This window comes from Orbicella faveolata, unplaced genomic scaffold (genome assembly GCF_042242905.1).
Source record: "Orbicella faveolata isolate gen_17 unplaced genomic scaffold, um_ofav_v1 contig_17, whole genome shotgun sequence".
Classification (NCBI taxonomy): Eukaryota; Metazoa; Cnidaria; class Anthozoa; order Scleractinia; family Merulinidae; genus Orbicella; species Orbicella faveolata.
Genome location: NW_028301544.1, coordinates 133445 through 157500, shown reverse-complemented (window position 1 = coordinate 157500; position 24056 = coordinate 133445). Strand labels below are relative to the sequence as shown.

The 24056-nt window shown below is 38.0% G+C and overlaps 2 protein-coding genes across 3 annotated transcripts in view; one reads left to right on the top strand and one right to left on the bottom strand.

Annotated features, from left to right (window-relative positions):
* Positions 1–24056, bottom strand: part of LOC110069646 (uncharacterized) — a 57591-nt gene that overhangs the window by 15847 nt on the left and 17688 nt on the right. Inside the window, exon 1 of one of the 2 annotated variants that reach the window (XM_089288538.1) lies at positions 277–357. The exons of the other annotated variant lie outside the window; for it this stretch is intronic. The gene's annotated coding sequence lies outside the window, so the exon portion shown is untranslated. Of the gene's footprint in view, positions 1–276; positions 358–24056 lie in introns of those variants that run through there. 2 annotated transcript variants of the gene reach the window in all.
* Positions 852–16083, top strand: LOC149112999 (uncharacterized). Its single transcript, XM_089288604.1, has 15 exons — positions 852–1323; positions 5037–5179; positions 5950–6018; positions 6662–6712; positions 7792–7857; positions 8103–8147; positions 8312–8362; positions 8898–9010; positions 9881–9972; positions 10465–10544; positions 11974–12052; positions 12535–12577; positions 13150–13194; positions 13915–13981; positions 14286–16083. Exons 1-15 carry the CDS (start codon positions 1262–1264, stop codon positions 14417–14419), a joined length of 1140 nt encoding a protein of 379 aa, XP_089144730.1. The 5' UTR covers positions 852–1261; the 3' UTR covers positions 14420–16083.

Below are 24056 nucleotides of genomic sequence, written 5' to 3'. Positions count from 1 at the left end.
ACTTGTATGTACTTACAAATTGGTCGTGTTACATCTCAGGACTCATTAGAGTATTTGAAGTTCCCTCGTTTTGTTTCAAACGCAAATCTCAAATCAGCTGGAATTGAAAGTAAAAAATGTGCACGGTAAGGATTATATCAAGTTATATCCATTGGGTTTGTTCCGTCTAACACGTTCTTCATCGCTCTCACATTGGTTAAATCCGCGGTGTTCTCGCAACAATTAATTAAAATTTGCCAACGCCGTTAAACATTGTAGTAATTTGTACGTACTTACAATTGGTTTGTGTTAATCTCAGGAGATTTGGGTCTCTTGATGTCCTTTCGTTTCGTTTGTTGATTCTGGTCAATATGCTCTGAGTGGAAATTGCAAATCAACTGAAACTGAAAGTAAAAATAATCAAATACAGCGTCATTCAAATAACTGCGGCTTGAACTTGAATAATTTGTGGTCACGAGATGTCTGGGTCAACCACTAACAGTATAAAGAATAAACGGCACGCAATGCATGCAGAAGTGATGACGTTTGACTGCGATTTCTTAAATTGTGGCTAGAAAATCGGAACATAAACAAACAAACGGATACTTAAACGTAATTAGAACTAGATGAAGGTACAACCTGTGTGTGGAGTGAGGAGAAGTGAAGAGAAAGAAAGAGGATTTAAAAAAAATGATGCACAGAGGAGTTGCGGGACTGAGCAAAACAACCTCGTTCCCAGGGTCCTCTCGCTCAGGGGCCTCGTCATCCATGAGCAAAACTGCTCATGGATGACGTAGTATCCAGAATCACCATTCAGATTAATTTTAGTTTTCTCCTATCCCTCCCCCCGCTGAGTATGGTTTATCCTGTAGGTTTGGCAGATTTTAGAGGGCACTAGAAAGGAGAAATTTTGTCCGAAAACATGGAGACTATACATGGCGGTTAACGGGGCACGAAGATGGTTTGGTCTGTGGAGTTTTAAAATGGAAACGGTTGTTAAGCTAAGCAACAGTAGCTGCGACAAATGGACATGGAAAGACTAGGAGGACTTAATAATGCCATTTTTGTGCGGCAGCATAGCGTAACGCGGCATTCGTTCACTTTTAACGAGGAGACCTTCGTGGAGTGGTAAAATGGAAAATTATCAAGCTAAGGAACACTAGCTTCAAGAATGGACACTGAAATCCTGAAAGCCCGATGCTTGCTTCGAAATCCTTAAAGCTATCATGCTGAATAGCGATGATGTCACGACCAAGGACGAATCGTTTTAAAGTCTTTTAAAATGTCACCCGGAGGAGGAAACAATGCAACGGGGAATGAATGCTGTATCATCATGAAGTTAAGGTAAGCCTCCTTGTTGTGTCGTATTTTTTACTACGCCTTTTATACGAGGGGGATTATTTCGTTCGGAAAGTAGCTGTGGTACAGGGTCGAGCGCTTTTTGAATGAAAATCAAAGACAGTTTTTTTTTTTATGACTTACATTCAATTAAAACAAAAGATGATTCAATTAAAACAAAAGATGATTCTTAAGTGGAGTTGCTGGAGTTGGCAAAAGTACTGTTACAAATGCATTGTATGAAGTTCTGATCAGATTTCTAAATAGTATCGCTGGGGGAAAATCCAGATGATGTGAAAGTTGTCAAGACTGCCCCTACTGGTAAAGCAGCATTCAACATTGAAGGCAATACACTACATGCTGTTTTTAAGATACCTGCCAATTGTTGGTTTTCAGTGTCACACCATTCAAAATAGATCAAAATTAAAATCAAAACCGTTCAATAGATAAAGTCCAGAATCTGAGAAAAGAAAGAAGGTAAATATGCAAAGACTCTCGCCAAGATTCAGGTCACAGCATTTTTTCTTATGCAAGATATGCAAAGAAATTTTTTAACCAAATTTATAGAGATTTGTATGGAGACGCCATGCTGGTGCCCATCCGGATGGGCACCAACATGGTGGCCAGAAACCAACAGAAACATCTTTCACTGAGTTTTGCTACAAAAGCGTGAATTTATCCCTCAAGGAACTCGAAAACATTAAAATAATATTTTTTCTAATACAAAAACTGTTCAGATAGCCAAATTCCGCGAAATAAGTCACTTTTTTAACCAACATGACAGCTCTCTCGGCTGTCATGTGAATGCCGCGTCACGCAAAAGCTTAGAAATTCAAACGTAGTCTACAACAAAACCAAGAACCCATTCGGAACAAAAAATTACATGAATACTAGTTTTCCGCCGCTCTTATACCTCTTGAAAGTAAAATATCAGGAGGATCAATAGTTTTGTAATTTGAATTTTAGTGACGTCATGTGAAAACCGGCAATAGAGGTTTTGAGTCTTTAGCACTGGACAGTGACAGACTGAATACCTTTAGAGCGAAACTAAACAAACTGGATCATGTGTAATTTGTGCACTGCCCTCAACCGATATATCGGTTGACATATTGACCGACACTCGACCGACACATCGGTCGACATATCAACCAGTGCTCGACCGATGTATCAGTCGACACATCGATCGACACTCGGCCGATATATTGACCGAGATATGCTGGTCGACATACCGACCGATGTATTGGCTGGGTGTTGGTCGACATATTGTCCGACTATGGGCAGATACATGTGTCTCGGTCGATATAGTGGCCGACACTCGGCCAATACGTTGACCATTGACTGTCGTTTCTTGGAATATCTGTTGGTGGTATATCGGTTGACTGTCGTATAATATAAGTGAAAAGCTTAGACTGCCAGTGTCAGATGTAGAAGTTATGCACATTTCACCCTTTTTTGGTCAACCTTAAAAATTTCTGAGGGCCTTGTGTTTGGATCATTCAGCCATTATCAAGCAAGACACCCAAGTGAAATACTGCCAAATACACAAAATACAGTTGACAGGAAAGAGGATAAGGAAGATGAAAGACAAGCAAGTCTTGAATTTGCCCATGCATCGCACTAATGCTTTTGCTGTTTTTTGATTTTTACATTTCCTTGCATGGGGGAGGGGTTACTACACGACTTAAAATTTAGGAGAGTTACGCAAGCATTTGACAAAACAATCAAGATAAAAAAAAAAAAAAAATCAAAAAACACGAATTCACGTTTAAGCAACTTTTTTACACCGCCAGAGCTGTCGTGGTATCTGACCTTCATTGGCGTAGTCCCTATGATTTTTCTGGTATGGAACGGGGCTGGGTTTCAGCCTTGCCCTGTCGTACTTGTTGTCAAATCATTCTGCTAAGGCTATGCTTGTTTTCCACATGTACTCTACCTTGTACTTCTTGGTTGGGTATATTCAAGAAGATGTGATAATTATCCTTTTTTGCTACATGTATGTTATATTTTTTCCCGGTGGTGGTACTCTCTTGTATATATCTTGTCTTTATCTTATTGTAGTAATTCCCTTCCTGTCTTCTATGCATGTTATATCGGCCGTATGTCAATCGTGTCAAGCCACGATGTTACCTTTTTGTGCTACTCATTGATAAGATTATAACAATGATAAGTTATGTGAGTAATTTGGTGTATCATGGGTCTGGCGGGACCAATCTTTTTTTTCTTTTTTTTTTTTACCAAAAAACCCTACCCTCCCGCTAAGACATGGGAAATAACTAAGTATGAGTGAAGTATCGGCGGAATGTCGGTAGCCTATGGATCGACATGTCCGCCGACTATCAGACAACCACTCTCAGTCGACAATCGCCTGACATATCGGTCGAGTGTCGGGCGATATATCAACCAACACTCCACCGATATATCGGCCGATATGTCGACCGACATATCAGTTTTTGTTTCTGGGCAACCAACCTCGGTTATGAAAAACTGTCCTTGGAAAAAAATCTGTTCTCGGTTACAGAATGTATGGTCAGTAAACTGTCCTCGGTTGGTGTCCACGTAACGTCCACGGTATTAACCGAGCTTGGGATTCACGGACCTTCCTTGTTTTATAAACGGTACAGGGGTTGCCTTGATCCAACCTCGGTTTGGTGTTGTTTCATGACCGTGTTTGGTTTCCAGATAACATCCACGGTGATAACCGCCAACCCTAGAGAACACAGAAACCGTATTTGGTTTTGATTTTACATTAAACCGAGCTCGGTTGTGTATGCATTCATGACCCCACTCGGTTAATTATCTTGACCGTACATGTTTTTTTTTTTTTTTTAAATTAAACCGAGCTCGGTTTTGGACCGTGTCCCGGCGATCTGAGTTCATGGCCCTAGCTTAGTCCAGCTGTGTGGTTTTTGAATGACCCCCCAAGGAAATGGAACTGGAAAATATTTACATTGTAAGAAGCATATTTATATTATGCTTATTTAATCATCAATCAATTCAACGCATTGCTTCGTTTTTGATTTGCGTGTCATTAATTTTTGTTTCTCTATTAGCCCCAACTTTGCTAAAACAATAAATTTTCCTACGTACCTCTTTATCATTAATTTGTTTGAAATTGATTTTCAGTGTGTTGCCCAGTTGTTTCACAAAAAGCACCATCTTGAATGAATAACAATACGGACAGCCAGGCTCTGACTACATAAAATTGAAAATGGCGGCAGGCAGGAAATATCCGATGGGTTAACACATTTCGCAGCACTTTCCAAACCGATGATATTGTTTGGTCGTTAAAATCACCACTCTATTAGTTGATGCTCCAATAATGGTATCAAAAAACTGCCCTATCACTTACTTGACATAAGATGTTAAGATCCGTATTTAAATCCAAAATTAAGGGCTTTGTTAGCAGGTCTAACTGTTGTTATGGCAATCTGTTGTGTCACGAAAATGATAACAACGTGTTCATCGAAGGTTAGGCAATTTTTGATACCATACTTTAGCAGTGACTGTTAAAGAGTGGTAATAACAACCCACCAAAATCTATGTCTTGGAAAGTGCTCGAAACTGTGTGGAGGCACCTTAAAAGCCATGATCTTTTCCATTTTTTAGTGTTGTCAGCAATTTATAACCCAACTTTGAAATCCACATACACAGATATTTTCCATTTGTTGTAAATAAGAATATTTTAAAAATTGATATGACTTCCTTTTATTCATTTGCAGACTCACCTTTATTAAATCATATAATAAAGGTCATGCAGTGGCTGATGTACACAGCGGGCTGATGTCTGGAGATGAGTTAGTAAATGAATTTTCAACTGCTCATTCTGCCACAAAGATCTTTTTTGTTCTTGATCCTTACCCGCGTAAGTGTGTGGAGTGATATGGAGGGTTATTAGATTTTGGGAGCAGGATTAGTACTCTGTTATTGGGTGAGTCCAATCCTAGTGTCATGAAACAAAAACCAATATTAACAGTACTTAGTATGTGGACCTAGCGAAAATGTCGTAAAACGAGATGTTAGTGGAAAGAAAGGCATGCTGTTATGTTCCAAATCTTTTTTCGAGTAGATTGAAGCTAATTTGGCTCATCCAGGCTGAAAATCTCCGAAATGTCCTGAAAAATAATGTGTGTTTGGCAAAAAGCTCCAGTAGTCGATGGGTTAAAGCACAGCAGTTTGTAAACAAATCATACTTTCTGCAAGGTTTCAAATGGCCTTGCTTCTAAGTAATAATGACCGATTTGCCAGTTTTAGTCATCAACTAAATAGGCCTCTTCACTCAAAGGCTATTCTGACAGCCTGCGTCCAGAGTAAAGAATTATAGTGATTTCTAGAAACAGACTTATTTAATCTTTATACATGTCAACCTAGTTCTTTGTTTAGTTTTACAAACAGGGTACATGTAGTTTGAATTGCCTGGTGGAGGGTGATAAAAAACAAACGCTTAGTAAGCTTCTGTGTACAATGGGTTCTGGATTTTTCTGCAATAATAAATGACATCTAATGTTATAAAGAGAAATTTGTGAGCACCATGGTTCCCTTTTTATAAGCAACTTAGCCTAGCCATATCAGTACCAAAAGATAATAACCACAAATCAGTGCATTGAGCTTTGATATTATTGTTGATTATCACAGCAACTGCCACAAATACTTCTCAATCATGTATGGTTGATTTGACCATCATGCCACCTCCCAAGGATGGAAGTAAGTTAAAAGGGTTGATTACTTTGTGCAGTCATACTGTTACACATTTGTGTAATTTACATTAGTTTGGAAGAAAGTGTCATCTTTACATGTACATGCAGTATATTACTAGAGGGTTGCAACAGGCCAAAAATGTTCAGGGGAAAAAATTCCATCAAGATCAGAAAAAACTCAGATATTTTATTTGGAAAAATTAAAATATCAGGAAAAATTAAAATAATTTAATTAATGACTGATTTCAAACCATTGAAGGCTGCAAGAAACATATGGGGTCACAGCAGTGATTTCATAATATCTTTCTTTAATAAAGAAGGTAAATCAGTTGAAAATTTACACTCTTAATGAATTAGTCTTCATTTATTTGGAAAGAAGACTTTTATTTTTATCAGAAAAAAGTCTGGGAATTTTGAAAAGGGATGTCCATGACAACCATGAACAGCCATTCCTCTTGTCCTACTTTTTCATTTCGTACCAGCACAAATGAATAAGATATAAAAACCACGGTGGCCATTCTTTCAATTACAGCGTCTATTTCAAATTTATGACTTAATGCAGAATATCTTAATGAATGTGTGATATAAGGGGCCCTGAATAAGAATGGATTTGACATCATCTGAATTACTTGACTGTTTATTATTATAAGAATCAACCCGGAGATTCCTGACAAGCATGGCAAAGCGGGCAAATGACAAAGGTTAGACTCCTACCATGTACACTGTATTGTTTCATCTAAATTAGGTGATGAGTTATTTAACCTAAATTGTGCAGTTCCAGAAAATATCCATACCTCCCTCACGGAAGGGAATTTTCGTAAGTCCCCTCCACCCCTATGGAAATTTTGATTGAGTTTCATACACCCCCCAGGGAATTCCAATCCCTTCTGTGTGGGGAGTATGGATATATTCTGGAACTGAACATTATACTTTTAAAGGGGTAAGATACTTCTAGTCTTCACTGTAGGTGTCAGTCTAGGTTTAACAATCTAACTTGTTTCTTGGTGTAAATGGACAATGCAATTTAACAGAGTTAACAACAATGAGTGCATGTGCTTGCCTGTGGTAGACAGCAGTGTTTTTGATATGTCCATGCGCCAGGATTCCATGTGCTCCTGTACTGAGACGTGTTGGCAGCCTTCACAGCTTTAGCGTTTGCAGAGAGTGTTGTTTTGCATGGGAGCATGTATTCAACCATTCCCCTCCCCTCCCCCCCCTCCCTCTTTCCACTTTTAGACAGTTCATTGTGATGGGTGCCTGTCTCCCCTTCCATGGTCTCATGGCCCGGTTTCCAGGATTTGCCAGCAAAGTAGCGGTCTCTATCTAGGAGCTGCATGGATGTCTCAGACACACAACCTCCATTTAACGAATGATGCACTTGTCAGTACATATAATTAGAAAGTGTTAGTGATTATTACTGTTTGACTTTAGTATTGTACCCTATTTATACTAGGGGGACAATTAAACTAAACCTGGTCACAGAAATTAACAACTGAAACTCACTGCAATATTTACATACACACATACATGTATACGGTCATACATACATGCATGCATACATGATAATGCCTCTCACATTTTAGGTAGCTTAAATTAGCTAATATCTTCGAGAACATAAATATAACAAAATACTATTAATACTTATACAATTAATATGCTAGAAATGATGAAAGACCTAAACTATGTACCTAATAGAACTGGAGACAAGTTGCAATGCTACTGAAAAGAGAACTGCTTTTTAAAAATTTATTTCAATTCATTACATACATACATATTCCAGATCATATTACAGTTACAACTGATGACGAGGATGACAATTCAGCAGGGCCAAGTGGTGTTAGGCAAGGTAATGTTGTCATTCATGTAATTGAAATGGAAAACCTTAATATCAGACTTAATCCTCAATGTCCTTATTATTGCTCACTATTATTTTTCAAGAAGGAAGAGTGCAACAGACAAACTTTGATTCCAATTTAAAAGTCGTGATTTTTGCTTCACATTATTGCAGGTGTGATTTCTCTTCTTTGTAGTTAAATATAAACCACACTACCAATAATAGTTTGGTTGGTAACTAATATTTAATATTTTCAGATGAAAGATCAGGAATATTTTGCCTTGATGAAGAACCTCCAGCAGGTTAGAATAACAATGTTTAAATTATTAATTATAAATCCATTAAATGAAAAAATAAGTAGATATAACTGGTCAACATTGCAGAAAAGGTGATAATTTATTTTTATGGTAATTTCTATCATGCAGCCAATTGATTTGAACATTTGTGTACATGTGTGTGTTTTCAGATGTGGGTACTTTGTTCGAAAATCTATCCTTTTTTGGAATGGACAAAAAGGGTAAGCTGCAACACAATAATGTTAGCTGAGCTCTTAAATTACACTGTGCATATTCTGTCATTCTACCAGATAATGTGAGTTTGGTATTAATTAGTTGGTTTCCATGAATGAATGAGGGCGGGGAGGGGGGGGGGGGGGGGTGGAGAGAGCTTTCCAATGATCCAATTGACTTGAGAAATAATTAGGGAATGCATACTTTTGCCCCACCCCTCCTATCCCTTGGGGCAGAGGTACAAAGATTATAAACAGTGGACAGCTTTACAGTTTTAACTTAATTTTTACAGAATAATTTGTACAACTTACTGATGCATTTTATGAAATTGGTTTAGTTACCTCACTGCAGTGAAACATTTTGAAATTGAAATTATTTCTTTCCTATGGGCTGATTGTACCTTGCTAAAATGAAGAAATACCATATTGTAACCTAGAAGGTTTTGAGGTGACAGTTAATGTCCATTTGTGTAGATCTGATAATCAAGAAAGTGAATGCTCAAAAAATTAACTTTAAGGTGCAAGTATTTATTAATCTTCCTAGTTACCGGAAAATACGAAGGTCACACTGAGGAGGTGGCATCACTGGCAATGTTGATGTTGAAAATGACAGCCAGCAACACATTGCCACCTTTTTTGACGCACACTTTCGACGAGGTAAGTGTAGTGGATTTCTAAACTTTCCTTCGAATTAATTGTCCACGGTTTGCAGTACATTCTGGGGACTGATTTTTGATAACAGTTAAATTGGTTGCTTATTAACTATATGTCACCTGAGTTACTCCGTTCTTTGAAGTAGCTCACAACAAACAAGCTTTACTTGTCACTGCAAGCACCTATATTAAAACTCTCCCTGTTGCTGATGCTAACTTAAAAAGCATTTTCAAATGCGACCATAATTTACATTTCCTTTTTTCCCAGCCTCACATTTAACAGACAAAATTCCCACATCAATATTCTGAAATTGAGATCAAGCATAACTTAATTATGGTAAAAAATTATAATGTTTTGAGATGTGTGCCATGTGGCTGTGAACAGAATGGATTGACGTAAGACGTTCAGGGAAACATAATGTTCAGATCTTTAAATGTTGTGGCTGTACACATGGGTAATTTTATATCGCAAACAGTTCATGTATATTCTAGTCTGTGCTGTTTTTAAGGAAGCTGACAACAGTTTGGAGCACTTTTTTATTAGTTACGCTTAGAAGGATGAATACTATCACTGTTTAACAAGTGATGCTACAATGATGATTAAGTGCTTTATTAGACTGTAGATCCATCCAACATCTGCATATTGCCATTCAGTTTTCAAAACATTGCTCTTGAATTTCGCACCTACTGTACACCCCTCCCAGTTGTATTAAATTAATTAAGAAGACCCTCTTCCTGATAAGTTTTGGAAATGCTCAAGGGGATGAGAAATTTTCATAAAATTTTAATTGATCCTTAGATCAAGGGGTTCAGAAGATTGTTGAATAATTGCATGTTCAGCTTATTCAGTTTTGTTTTCTGCTTTCTGTTGTAGTTGATGAAACAATCAAAACAAGACTTGGCTGTTTGTGTATTGACTGTTTTGTCAACACAGTCGCAAGCGTCCAACATAGGTAAACTTTTGAAGTGAGTACATGTTTTTCTGTCATTATATCTTACAATGCAAGATTAACTACTGTCCTTGGTTTAAAATTTTCCAATCCAGTCAAATGTTTAATTATTATTTCTGTTTGATGGAAGACATAGAAAATCAAAATTAATACCAAATTTGAATGTTTTCTAACACAAGATTGACATACGCTATCAATATATATATACATTAATTCTGTAGACAGGTCCATTGTATGCATGTCTCAATAATCTGTGGTGAGATGTGGTAATTTGTGTTCCAACTTGTTTAGATTAAATGCTAAAATTACTGCCAAACTAAAAAAATTTAATACTAGAATTGCTCTCATGCTTATGCACATTTTCCTTTGAACTGAAACAGCAAGGCAAGATGTCAAGATGCTTAACAAGCCACCAGCTGATTAATGTCAATAATTATTATTGTCATTACAAAAATGTATATATCATAAATTATCATTAATCAAATAACTGTCTTTTTTCTTTCTTTAGGATTTTAAATAACATCAGTAACCAGTTGGAAAACTGTTACTTTTGGTTGGCTGACAGCCACTCAAAAGAGGGAAAGAAAGGTATTATCACTTGATAATTATATTATTGTCAGTATTCCATTTATCCTCGTACATGCACCTACTGTAGAAGGTCCCATTAAAGTGTCATAACATCAATGGTTTTTATTTATTGTCTATCAAATCATGCTCATGATCCCATAGTAAAATACTTCCAGGAAATGGTGGTTGATTATGAACATTCTTTTTTCAGTCTATTTAATGGTGAACTTAGTACAAAATTAGTGGGTAGTGGCTCATAACCACCACTCACTAATCTCTGCTTGTGTTTTTTGATTTTGCACTAAACAGATAAAACAAAAAGACCCTCTAACAGCAACAAATAATTGTCACTGAAAAGGGGGGAAAATTGAACTAGATTTGATAGTGGTGACTTGTGAAGACTCTAAAGGTAGTTCATTGCACCTCTTAGTCTACAATATTCAGTTGTATTAGGCCAAAATGAAATCCACATCTAACCTTCAAATGGATTATTAATAATTAAGTGCATAATCTGTGAGTTGCAAGACCCTTGGCTTTTCAACTCACTTCTTCAATGAAGAAAAAATATAATATTTTTATTATTTCCATAACTGTAATTATAAGTTTGCCTCTTCTCACAGTTACAACAAAAGATGGTCTGAAAATACCTTGAGCCTACTGATCCTAGTACCAGGCAGCCATGTACCACAGTGTGTCGAGATCTTTGATGGTATGAAGTTACTTAATTATTGTTTTTGTTCAAATTCAGTAGTTTACGACAGACTTTATGGCACTATTTCATTTGGCTGGTTGGATGATATATTATATCTGTAAACATTTTTCTGCTTTGCAATACACAAATATAAGCTGACAATTCAGAGATGGTACTCAGTTTCATGGTATGATAATTAACTGCAGCAAATTTAAAAGAAGCTCTCAAGGGACCAAAATTCACAGATGTCAATATTTAAATCAAATTATTTTGTTAAAATGGGAAGAAATGGCTTCTGTATTAAATTTGCCACCTTAACTCCCCAGAAACCCCTCCTCTTCCCCGTGGGCCATGTGCCACTCTGAACATATCACCCCCCCCCCCCCCTCCCTCACGGCAATGATGCAGGGTTCTGCCAAGACAATAAAGCCACTCAGCTTTGGGAAATTCCATGCACTTTAAAGGCAAGAATGAGTACTGTTAGAAGTATAGTTCATTTTCTCCACTCAGCACCTGTCAGAGTGACTTGACACTATGGACAAAAATTCAAACCAACCCCACCCCCTGAAGTAAGGGTCGAGAACCCCAACGATGTATCCACAATTAGCCCCCAAAGGAACATAATTTGCTAGTCTTAGCTGAAATCGATGCCTATAACAAAGTGCATTTGCTCTCTCTATTTTGCGGCCACATTTCAGTGTTAAAGACAGTATATTATTGTCAGAAGCTCTTCAGTAGTGCAAATTTGATTGCTTTAAGAATCAAGCATGGTAGAAGGAAGAGTAAGAGAGGCAGTAGAGGCTGCACTGGAAGTAATCAGTGGCCTGAGGAATGGAAGGTAACATAATCAAACGACATACATTGAAACAAGTAATGTGCGTCATTGGTCACTAAAGGGGACATATTTTATTTATAAATACTTTTTTCAGCTCTTTATATAGATTTTTCTAACATATTCTGTATGTACTTGTCATTAAAAACAATACCAGTAATAGGTATTGTTTTTAATGAAGATTGCTTTGTAGATCTATACAGGAAGTAATACATATACATCTCATTAACCAATTGCAACTATACTGTGAGAATGTAATGGCCCTATAAACATTCTCCCAGTACAGTTACGAGTTTTTTGGTTAATAAGAGATTTCATAACGAGGATGATGGAAAAGGAATGGGATTATGGTGAAGGTGGCCAGGTGTAAATCAATAAAACTACCTAGGATAGTTTTCCTGCAAGTCAAGTTTATTTACTTTATGATTTTTGAGCACAAGTGTTGCATTAAGTGTTGACTCCATCTGTATTTCACTTTGTTTTAATAGATTCAACCCCAACATTAGACCAGAAGAGGCATCTTCAAATCAAGTATGAATAAGTTGACTCCTTTCTTGTGAATCAGTATACTATAAAATCCCATGGTAAAGCCCTGGGGGCTAACTCCCTTAGGGGTGGGAGGGGGGGCTTAGTGGGGGCATGTATAATCGTACTAAATTAAATTTTTCAGAATGATGAGATAAGACGTATCTGCCAAACAATTTAAAGCTAAAATGCCATTTTATTTAGACCTATTACCATATTACCATACTGCCCTATTAATAGCCTTTTATCCTTAGCTATTAGCCTATAACTTTGAACTAATATTTTGATGTTTGTAGAGAAATGGAAAACGAATGCACTTATACATTAGATGGGCTATATCGGGGAGAGGGGGTGGGTGCTTATGTCTGGGATAATATTTTTCTTAGCAAATAGAAGGGCTTATATGTATCAGGCTTATAACCAGGGGTTGGCTTTAACATGGGATTTTAAATACGGTATTTGAAGGAGCTAAAAGTCTAATTGCGGTATATGTTAAGGAGCTGGAGTTCTCTGGCAATATACACTTGTGTCCAGTTGGGGAAGCAAAAGGCTAACAGTTAATTTCAAATATTTTCCAGAGGCATGATGATGAAGAATCTTCAGATGATGAGAGTAAAGAAGAGGTATGTACAGCTGGGCTGGATCGGACCGGACTGCCTAAATTGGATTGGACTAGACTGGCTGGACTGGACTGGATCAGGCTAGACTTAGCTTAAATTGACTAGACTCACTTGATTAGATCAGATCAGACTAGACTGACTGGCTGGACTGGATTGGAATGGACTGGCGGGACTTTGTCGGGACTGGACTAGACTGGATGTACTTTGTCCGGACTGGACTGGACTGGCTGGACTGGACTGGTTTGGTCTGGCTGGACTGGACCAGACTGGACTGGCTGGACTGGACTGGTTTGGTCTGGCTGGACTGGACCGGACTGGACTGGCTGGACTGGACTGGTTTGGTCTGGCTGGACTGGCTGGACTGGACTGGTTTAGTTTGGCTGGACTGGACCGGACTGGACTGGCTGGACTGGACCGGACTGGACTGGCTGGACTGGACCGGACTGGACTGGCTGGACTAGACTGGACTGGAATTAGCTTAATTTGAATTAGCTTAGTTTTAATTTGTACTTGACCAGACTAGAAGGGCTGGACTAGATCAAACTGGTCTGGCTAGACTGGATCAGATTGAACTGGACTGGCCAGACCAAAACGAATGAATAAATAAACATAAAACATTAAATGCATGAACCAGCAGTCCAGCTGCCACATATATTTAGTGGGAGTATGACAGTTAGCTTTTTTTCTACTGTCATACTTCCACTACGGATTTCATGTCTTAAGGTTCAGTTTGGGCCAGGTGTGGCAGTGGATGGAGAGCTGTTGGAAGACACTCTTGAAGACCCTAAAGGTATGCTATTCAGTTTGATTCAGTAAATCGAAAAAAACAATTTTGAAGAAAAATTAACTTTTAGATCAAACTCTTTAAAAGGTTAACAAGGGTTTTAAGTATTTATGGCATATTAAATCATTTAATGTTTATCTCAGAGTGTTGTTTTAAAGTGCAATAATTGTATTTTTATCTATCAAACTGTATGCACCCAAAAATATCATACTCAAGTAATCTGCTTGTGCGCAGCTGCCGAAAATAGGAAAGGATACAAGAAATGTTATGAAGTATATATGATTAACTGAGTATCAATTCTTTCTTACAGACGAGACAAACTTAAACCCGAAGAAAAAAAAAAATAAAAAGAAGAAGAAGAAAAATAAAAAAAGAAAAAATAAGGGAAACAGCCAGGTTGATGAGCCATCCGAGAAAAGGATTTGCCCTGGAGATGGTCAATGAGTGAACTTTTACAAATGTATTTTTTGTTACTTTTGCCTTATTTATATTTGGTTCTGTAACTGATTTTCTCATTCCAGTCAGATATACCATACACTGCTGCTTCAAGCCCCCTATTTATAGGTCTCTGTACTTCCGATTTTAAGGCTTCCCAGATATAAGCCCCCTTGGGATTAAAATGAAATGAATGCAACCTATTTAAATACCATAATTACAAAATGGTGTTCATTTCTCTTGAAAGCCCCTCCCCCTCCCTCACCCGGATATAAGCCCCTCCGTTTATAAGCCTGTCCATCTGCAGTTGTAAAGTCTGGTGCTTATAAGCAGCAGTTCATGGTATATGTGGTGGTTCTACTTTCTATTTATTTTCCTTTGTTATTGGTTGTAGTTGATGCATGATAATGTGTTTGAAACAAAGGATAACAACATTGAAACCATCAGAGTAAAATTGAACCTGAGAAACCTAAAGTTATTTATAGAAAGGTGGGTTTAATTGAAAGAGTATATTAAACCAAAATTAGTGTGATATTGTATTAGGTCACAAAACAAAAAAAAACAAGTTGTTAACCAACCTAAACGCCTTGTTATTTTCATCGTTATGAACTGGTGAATATGAGTTTTGTCACAGGACCTGCATTGTATGTTGTGTTTATCATTTTAGCATATCACTGTGATATGTGATTAGTTGATACCCAACAAAGTAAAGTATAAAAAAGAAACATATCTGAGTTTTCTATGGTGACTAGGTTTTTTGTTGTGAGTTGATTAAGTTTGCCAAACTGGTGAGAATGATTTTAGTTTTGCAGGAACAGGATTGCATCTCCTGTATATAATTCTAGCATACCTGTTACCAGACAAAATGTGATAGTAACATCTTAGGTTACTATTAAATTTGGCGTTAATAATAATATCAGCATAATAATATCACTGCACATGATCCATGATTAGTCCATCCAACAAATAATGTATATAAACTGTAAAACCGAAGGAAATCAATATTTACTAGGTGTGAGTTTTCATTGTCTTGAAATTATTTTAGTTGCTGAGGACTGTATGTCTTGTTTATAGTTTATCCGATAGGTTTATTTAAAAATAATGTTAATAGTAGACTACCATTAAATTTCTCAAGTAAGTCCTCAGGGCTTTAGTTTCTGAAAATTCCCTTTTCATTAGTGGGCCTATTCCCTAGAATGCCCTATATGTACGGTTTCTTTGGAGGGGGGTGGGGGGGAGAGATATTGTGTGTATGTTTTTAGAGTCTATAATTTTCTGTGTTACATTGACTATAGCTCCATATTAAATAACTTGATAAATGCTTTATTATTATTATTGATAATGTTAAATAATCTAAAATGTCAGTTGACACGTGGATCAATGTGATCAGTAATTGCAAGTTTCAAACAAAGAGAATAGTTAAATTTTGAATTTCTGTTTTGTTAGGTACGTTTTTTTTTTCTATTCAAATGTGTGAACAAGGTTTCTGAAACAAAAACAAAAACATTTTTAATCCTGTTACTTAGCACGATTATAGGGGTACACATTGAATGAATACATTAGAATGCATATTTTTCTAAAATTATTTTAAGTGTTATGAAGTGTTATGAAGTTTATTGAGGAAGTAGGAACAGCTATTGAGAAATTGAAATAAAAAACTCAGTGTCATGCCATGTTATGAAGTATTTTTATTGGGGGGTGGCAAAGGTTTCATCAAATAGTTGTGGAAACAAACCGGTCGGAGTTTTTGTCACCTATTAGACAAATACTGTTCTGCTACTGGACAGTGTCAGGCAGTGTACTGTTCTCTCTATGTTGGAGTGATATCTCTCTTACAAACAAGTCTAGACAAGTAATGGGGCTATGACTGACAATAAAAGCAGAGGGTAATGAAAAATAAATGAACGGTCCCTTAAAGTCACCAATTGAAAGGCAACGGGCATACGCATTGAAGCAGAACTTGCATGACTAAAAAGTTCCGAACTTCAACTTCTCCGAACATCAAATGCAAATACGAAATTGACTCCCCGATCCCATTGGGTGATCCCAATGTATGGACTTCTACGTTGTACATCGTCAAGCTTCTAATTAACGAGGCCCTGTTAGGGAGGCGGGAGGTTTAGTCATCCCTTATCCTTAAAATTCCAGGGGCTGTTATCCCTTAATCTGACAATTACCGAGATTGTTATCCCCAAAATTACTTATCTTGGGAATTTAGGTGACAATTTTAAAGTGTTAAGTGATCCGTTTCTTAAAAGATAAAGGACAGGTCATTATTTATCGCCTGGGTGGGGGGCTGGGAGGATTTTCGGCTAAAAACTAAAATTTAGCGGTCCCCCCCTTTGGGCTCTCAGTGATGAGTGATCACGTAATGCCCGTGTTACACGTGCGCCATGAGGTCAGTGGTTGACCGAACAAAAGAGCCTGGGAGGAAATCTACATTTGACCCATCTTGCTTGAATTTTGACTGATAAATGACCCGTTACTGTTAGTCACCGGTCGCCGGTGATGCAGATCCTTGGCAAAAGCGACCAAACAAGTGTCAATCGAGAAATCAAAGCAATTTTTTGTTATCCCTAAAACTAGCTCAGTCATCCCGTATCCCTATAATTATTTACTCAGTTATCCCTTATCCCTAAAACCCCTAACAGGGCCTCAATAATGTTCAATCAAGTTAGATAGAAAGAGTAGAGTAAGAAAGAAACTACTTTCGTGAGGTCAAACCTAAGAAGGAAATAATTATAATTTATCAGAGCACTGGGTTATCGGTAGGAAAACGTGGAGGGAAAATTGCAAGAAAATATCGCATGAAGCACCGATGACTTCCTCTTCTCTGACGCCACATTCTATCGTCGATGTATGATTGTAAGACCTCCCCTTTAAGTCCTTTCTTTCGCTTTTGACCAAGTTTAGGTTGACTCCAATAGGATTCAACCTCCTGAGTATGAACACCTGTTCTTGGGTCTACGAAATGTGACGGGCGTGTACCACGACACGATGAGCAGAGACAATGCGCAGTCTTGCATGTGCCTGCCAGTCGTCTCTATGTATTTCAGTACCGGGAAGGAGGTATCTTTTTATAATAGGCAGGTGGGTTGGCGCATTTCGTCTTCGCACGATTTGGAAATTTCCTCGTGCTGGGGTGAACTGCGTGGAAACGGTAGAACTGCAAAAACTATGTATGTATATAAAAACATAGTTAGGTTCTATCTTTTAAACTTCTGCTCTGCTTCAAGTGAATGTAATGAAAGACCCTGGTCCTTCTTTCGGGTTTCGCGATGTTTTGCTTTTTGTGCTCATGGTGACGTCACAAAATATTGAAAAGCACTGATGTTTTCCTTGGAGTGCGCGCAGATTACTTATTGGGCTTTCATCCTTTAGCATGCGTGCACATTTTTATAATATAGATAAGACCCTGCGCGCGCTATGATTGGTCAAAAACCCGTGTTTTATCAGAATATAAAACATAGAAAAAGCGTCTTTTATTGTTTTTTTGCCACATTACCTCTATATCATAAAGCAAACTAAGAAGCGTAAGCCGTGTATTACACTTTCATTTAAATCACACTATCAGCGGAATGTGACGCAGCATTACTGTCTCTTAGATACACTAGTTTTACATGTTATTTTACATGAATGTAAATGATTATGTTGTTCGGGTTTCCTGTGGTCTGCGTTTATTCGACAATAAATTAAAAATAACAAACAAACAAACAAACAGAACTTTACAAACACAACTTAGCATTGATGCAGAGCCTGAATTATAAAATTTTGCAAACCAAAGCGAATTTCCCTTTGGGCGAGCGGGAAGATTTTCATGAACGCAAATCGTGAAATGTTCTTTGTTATCTTTTCAACAACGATTAACTCATTGCTATCATGAAAAAATGGTAATGACAGAAAACACACTAAATCTAACAAATTATCTCTAAATTGGTTCGGTCAAACTTGCACCTTGTGTGCTATATTCTATTACTGAGTTTAAATAAAGCTTATTGTTCTTGTTGTCGTTGTTGACAGTCTGCTGAGAAATCTAGCTTGTGTCTACTTGAAAATGAGGAGGGACTAATTTTTCCCATTTTTAACTCGTAATTTGCCATAGGTAATTTTCGAGTTGTAGTCGGTGCTCAGGTTATATACTTAAGATGGGTTTCAATGTAACTTAATGATTTGAAAACTAAGATACCAATTTTACCAGCAGTGGCTTGGTGGGTACACACGAAGGGGGTTGTTCAAGTTTAACGTCCCCGCAATATGTCCCCTAATGTGGGCCAACCCTTAAGTATCTCAAAAACTTTCCATAACTACTGAGACTGTAGGATTACTAATCCTTCTCCCCCTTCCCCTGAACGGTCCCCCCCTCAAATGTCACTCCCCTTCCGAGATCTCTAATGTTAACGTTAAACTTTCTATCTTTTTTTCAGTCTGGTTTGTAGACTTCTTTAGCTTTGGCCATTTCATAACCGAAAACCAAAGAAATCTAGAGCATAAGAAGTGATCCTCAACTTATACCATGTCAACACAAGCGTCGTAGAAGTAGGTGGCGATATCAATAAAGTGCATGGGATCGTTTTTAACAAACCTGAAAGGAAGAGGATAATATGCAAATTCAAGCTAAAAAGATTTTAAATCCTAAAGCGTAACCATAGTTGAAATTGAAAATGAATTGTGTACTCACGAAAAAACAAATTGTCTCACTTTTTCAGACAATTCCTGATGGGAATGTTAAGTGCGGACCTAAATATGTCCTCCGTAGACGGTTGATGTTCGAAACCCGGGGAGGACTCCTATATGAAAAGGTCGGGGATGTTCGTCGTCTCGGGTAGAAATCAAGGATTCTGGTCTCACTTAGGGTGTTGATGACGAAACGTCATCATTTTTAGCTGTCAAAGTATCCTTTAGGGTGCACTCGAGGAAATAATAAAAGAAACGCTCTCATTTAATTTCTGTTTTCAGGCTTGATTTCCGCTGATGTCTCGAGTACGTGAGTAGGGTCTACAAGTGCGCGCGGGATCCTTTCTTGAACAGTGGCTAGTAATAAAACCTATTCGTTTCTAGTGGTATGTTTTAGGCGTCTAATGAAGCTCAAGCAACGTCCCTTGGAAGTTAAATTCAAATTTTCCGACGAGCATCCCTTGCCTTTTCATATGGGAGTTCCCCCTCCCTGGGTTTCTTTATGTAAAGGAGTGAAGGAGTGAAGGAGTGAAGGAGTGAAGGAGTGAAGGAGTGAAGGAGTGAAGGAGTGAAGGAGTGAAGGAGTGAAGGAGTGAAGGAGTGAAGGAGTGAAGGAGTGAAGGAGTGAAGGAGTGAAGGAGTGAAGGAGTGAAGGAGTGAAGGAGTGAAGGAGTGAAAGAGTGAAGGAGTGACGGAGTGAAGGAGTGAAGGAGTGAAGGAGTGAAGGAGTGAAGGAGTGAAGGAGTGAAGGAGGGAAGGAGGGAAGGAGGGAAGGAGTGAAGGAGTGAAGGAGTGAAGGAGTGAAGGAGTGAAGGAGTGAAAGAGTGAAGGAGTGAAGGAGTGAAGGAGTGAAGGAGTGAAGGAGTGAAGGAGTGAAGGAGTGAAGGAGTGAAGGAGTGAAGGAGTGAAGGAGTGAAGGAGTGAAGGAGTGAAGGAGTGAAGGAGTGAAGGAGTGAAGGAGTGACGGAGTGAAGGAGTGGCGGAGTGACGGAGTGAAGGAGCGAAGTAGCGAAGGAGTGAAGGAGCGAAGGAGCGAAGGAGCGAAGGAGTGATGGAGTGAAATCACTTCACCACTACAACTACACTTGTTATCTGTAGGGGACAGAAGTTTTTTGTTTGATGTATTTTTCAGTCATCAACGGGTATTTTAATATAGACAAAACCTCTATCAAATTTTATTCACGTTTTGTGGGATACCCCTTGAGGTGTAGGAGTGGCGAAGAATTATGCTAGGACTTATTTAATAGGATTGTGTTCACATGTGGAATGTGTTGCCACTGTCAGGTTGTCTAGACTGTTCACAGCCTCTCTTTTTACGCACGCGAAAGAAAAAGCGAGAGAAGCGAGCGCGAAGCACGCGGGGGTTCGGGCGTGGGGCGTGTGAGCGAAGCCCCTACCCAGTACAGTCCTCCGTGTTTCGCTGGCGTCCAATTCTCTGGCTGTTCTGTTCGCGCGTTCAGCGATCGAATAGAGATACCAGAAAATAGAGGGCTATGAACAGTCTAAGTTCGTCAGGCTTCAAGTATTTCTAGTTTTAAAAAGTCAGTAAGGGACTACTTAACTTCAAGAAATGTTTGATTTAGCTGTTAAACATGCTTTTATTTTATCAGGTGGTCTGCCTTGCATGGGGATTAACATCTCTTTTGCTGACCATCAATATGGGACTTTTTTGGATTATATAGTATTTCATCTAGTTTTTGTGTAATCACTGGCCACTAAATTGAAATAAATAACTAAAAAAATAAAAAGAACTAGTGAAGTTGATGGCAAACTGAACTTGTGCTTTTTGTGAATAATAATAATAATAATAATAATAATGATAATAACAATACTAATAAGCCTCAGCATGCCTTCTATTAGCAATGTAAAAGTGAAAATAAACACTCGCTGTCACAATCAGCAGCTTTCATCACTGGCTACTGTCTTATCGCAATGGAGTATTTTTACATGGCATTACGGTAGCCATGTCGGTATTAGGCTTTTTGTACATTATGCTTATATTTCCCCACTAAAATGCTCCACCTTACTGCTCCATTTTTGCAGCTAAAATGCTCGGTCTCCCCTCCCCCCAAAAGTCACTAAAATGCTCGGTTAATGCTCGTAAATAGGGTTTTTTAAATTTTCATGATTTTAACGTTTTAACACACTTAACAGCTCAGGGTGCTTAAAAAACGTATACGTAATATAACTCAACGCACATAAGAGATCTTCTTCTGCTCAACTTGCTCCCAAACAAACGTTGTGTTTTGTCACTCGTTTACTTTCACATTCTTCGTGATCATGTCTTTCTTGTAATTGCTAGTATGTTATAGATCATTTTCACTTGACGTCGAAAAATTCGAAATTTGAAACTGTACATATTAACAAGCTCATAGATCATAGGAGTTAAGGTGACAACCAGAAAGTTACTTCAATTTTAACTAAACAATGTCCTCCAGTGTCCTTTAGAACCCAGTGTTTGGGATAATATGTGGAAAAATTAATGTGTCCGCGATATTGGTGCACTTCTATGGTAGCACTGAGGTGGGAGTAAAAGATAATATTTACAGACTATGCTGTAAATATTATGAATCTTCATTTCGGAAGGGGGTTGTATTAATATTTACATCTATTATCATAGGTAAAAAGAGTTTTTAAAGAGTAGAAAGATTTTTGCAGTGTTTAAGAATACATTCAGCAAGAACTTCTTAAATTTTCTCCAAATTAAACCACCGTGGTCCACATAAAAATATGCCAAGCAATTATTGACATTGATGTCATTAATATGCTAAAAGAACAGTGTTGCAAGATCCAATATGTTTCTTGTAAGCCGATACGATCTTGTTATTTTGATGAAAATGACGGAGAGCTCTTTTGTGATGTAGCATTTGTGGCGTCATTAAATACAATATGGCCGAATGGGAGACCCAAACCCCATATGAAAAACTCACGTATAAGGTTAATGTCTTTGTCAATGGGGCACTTTTCAATTGAGCGTCGTAAAACAAAAACCAAAGTAATCACTCTGGCAAATCACACAAGAGGCAGATAATCCAGTAAACCAATCAAAAACTCAAGCAAATACTTGCAGCCGACGTAAAGAACGGGAAAATAAGTGTGCAGGGGAGTAGCGATTGGTTCTGGTTTTACTTCGATTGGATGACAGAGTGGCGCGAGTTTTCCTCAGCCAACCACTTAACGTGGTAATACAAAACCAAAGCAAGCCCGAATAGGTCATTTCTGAGTTGCCTTTCGCCTCTGTTTCAAAACGAGTCCTCGTGCAAAACTTTTCTTATGAAAATGAGTTTGATTTGCATGAAAATGAACTTATCGATAAAAAGCATTTTCATATGAATGGTTTCGCACCAAGACTCGTTTTGACGCAGAGAAAAAGGACATCTCGGAAATGGCGTGTTACTTTCGATGATAAAGTGAAAACCGCGCTATAGCTTCCTCCTGGGTTTAAACTATTGATTTCCATAAACTTAACGCTAATCTCAACGATAAATGATTACTGAAACTTTATTGTACATCACTCCGGTTGGCAAAGACTTAATCTAAATTATGTATTTTCTCCTTTTCAGCGAAGTTTAAGGGTTCAAAGGAAGAAAAAAAATTGCGAAGCCATGAGGGAATACCGCTGCTTTTCAGATGAAACCGAAGCTGAATATTCAAGAAGTCTATCCAAGGAGAGTTAAACCGAGGAGGGCATGGGCACCAATGGCGTATTCTGACAAGAGAAAAACTCATTAATAATTGCTTCCTAAGTTCTGTTGTTACTTTTTTAACGGGCTTGAACGTCCAAGCGTGTTGTAATTAAACTTGTTAACTGAAATGAAGACCTCGAGCTTAGTTGTAAGCAGAGGCATTATTGAAACAAGGCAATAAAATGTAGTGAGCGGCTTTCTTTTCTTCGCCAACGATAGTCAACTTCCAATTATCTACCAAACTTATTGAAAACCCTAATTGACCTCAATTCCAAAGTTTGGTTTCTATTTGCTCCGTCGTAGCTTCCAGGGACTTTAGTCTCTTGCTTTTCTTTGATTGGTACTGACAACTGACGTAACATAACTGTTGTTGTTGTGTTTAAGGATGTGGTCATTGTTTGGCTCGTTTAACAAGCCAGTTACGGACCTCGTTCGGCACTCCTTTTGTTACTGAGACCTTTACGCGTCCCCTTATATCTAACAGACGCGAGCCCCAGACCCATTACCGGTCATTACTTAAGGTTACTGTAGACCTTCAAGGGCCTATTTTGTCCAAAATTTTTTTTTTTTACACCAAATTCAAGACGTTTACTTTATCTGAATTTTCCAAAAAAAGTTATTTCAAAAACTTAAAACGCGAACGAGTTATCCACAAAAACGTAAATTCTTAAAACGAGTCAATGACCGCAAACCGTGATAAGCCAATTAAAATGTGTCAACCTTTGAGTGGAGCAGTAACAATTTTGGCGGCAACTGATCTCATCCGCGGAGTCGAATTTCGCTTTTTTTGTTTACTTCTTGCAATTTCTCGCAGAGAAATCTTGGCTTTTGTTGATTGTTTTCTTCTCTTAAGTGATAGACTAGACGCTTCGCATTCCCACATTTAAACGCAAGCGCAAATCGCAAGCGAATGTTTCGTCGATGCCCTGCTCTAGCTTCTTCTGGCACAAAAGTTGACTGCCGCGGAATTACCGACGAATTTAATCAGCTGACATCTGACAAGGCAGCTTCTCCAAACGCTCCTTTCCCCTTCTTTATAGAGTGTTTTTCCATATTATACTAAAACAGACAGGCCGATGAATTGCGCGTTTAGTCTTTTTTCGTAAATGTGTAAATATCCGCACTCGACTCGGCTCGCCGAGTAGGCGTGTTCAAGGCTATTCCGCTAGCATTCCTCTTTTTTCTGTTTTACTTCTTTACCATTTATCTGCTGATTCGGCTTAGATGCTGAATGTTTCATGGCAGACGATGTAAGATATAAAGATATACTGTAAATATAAACATTG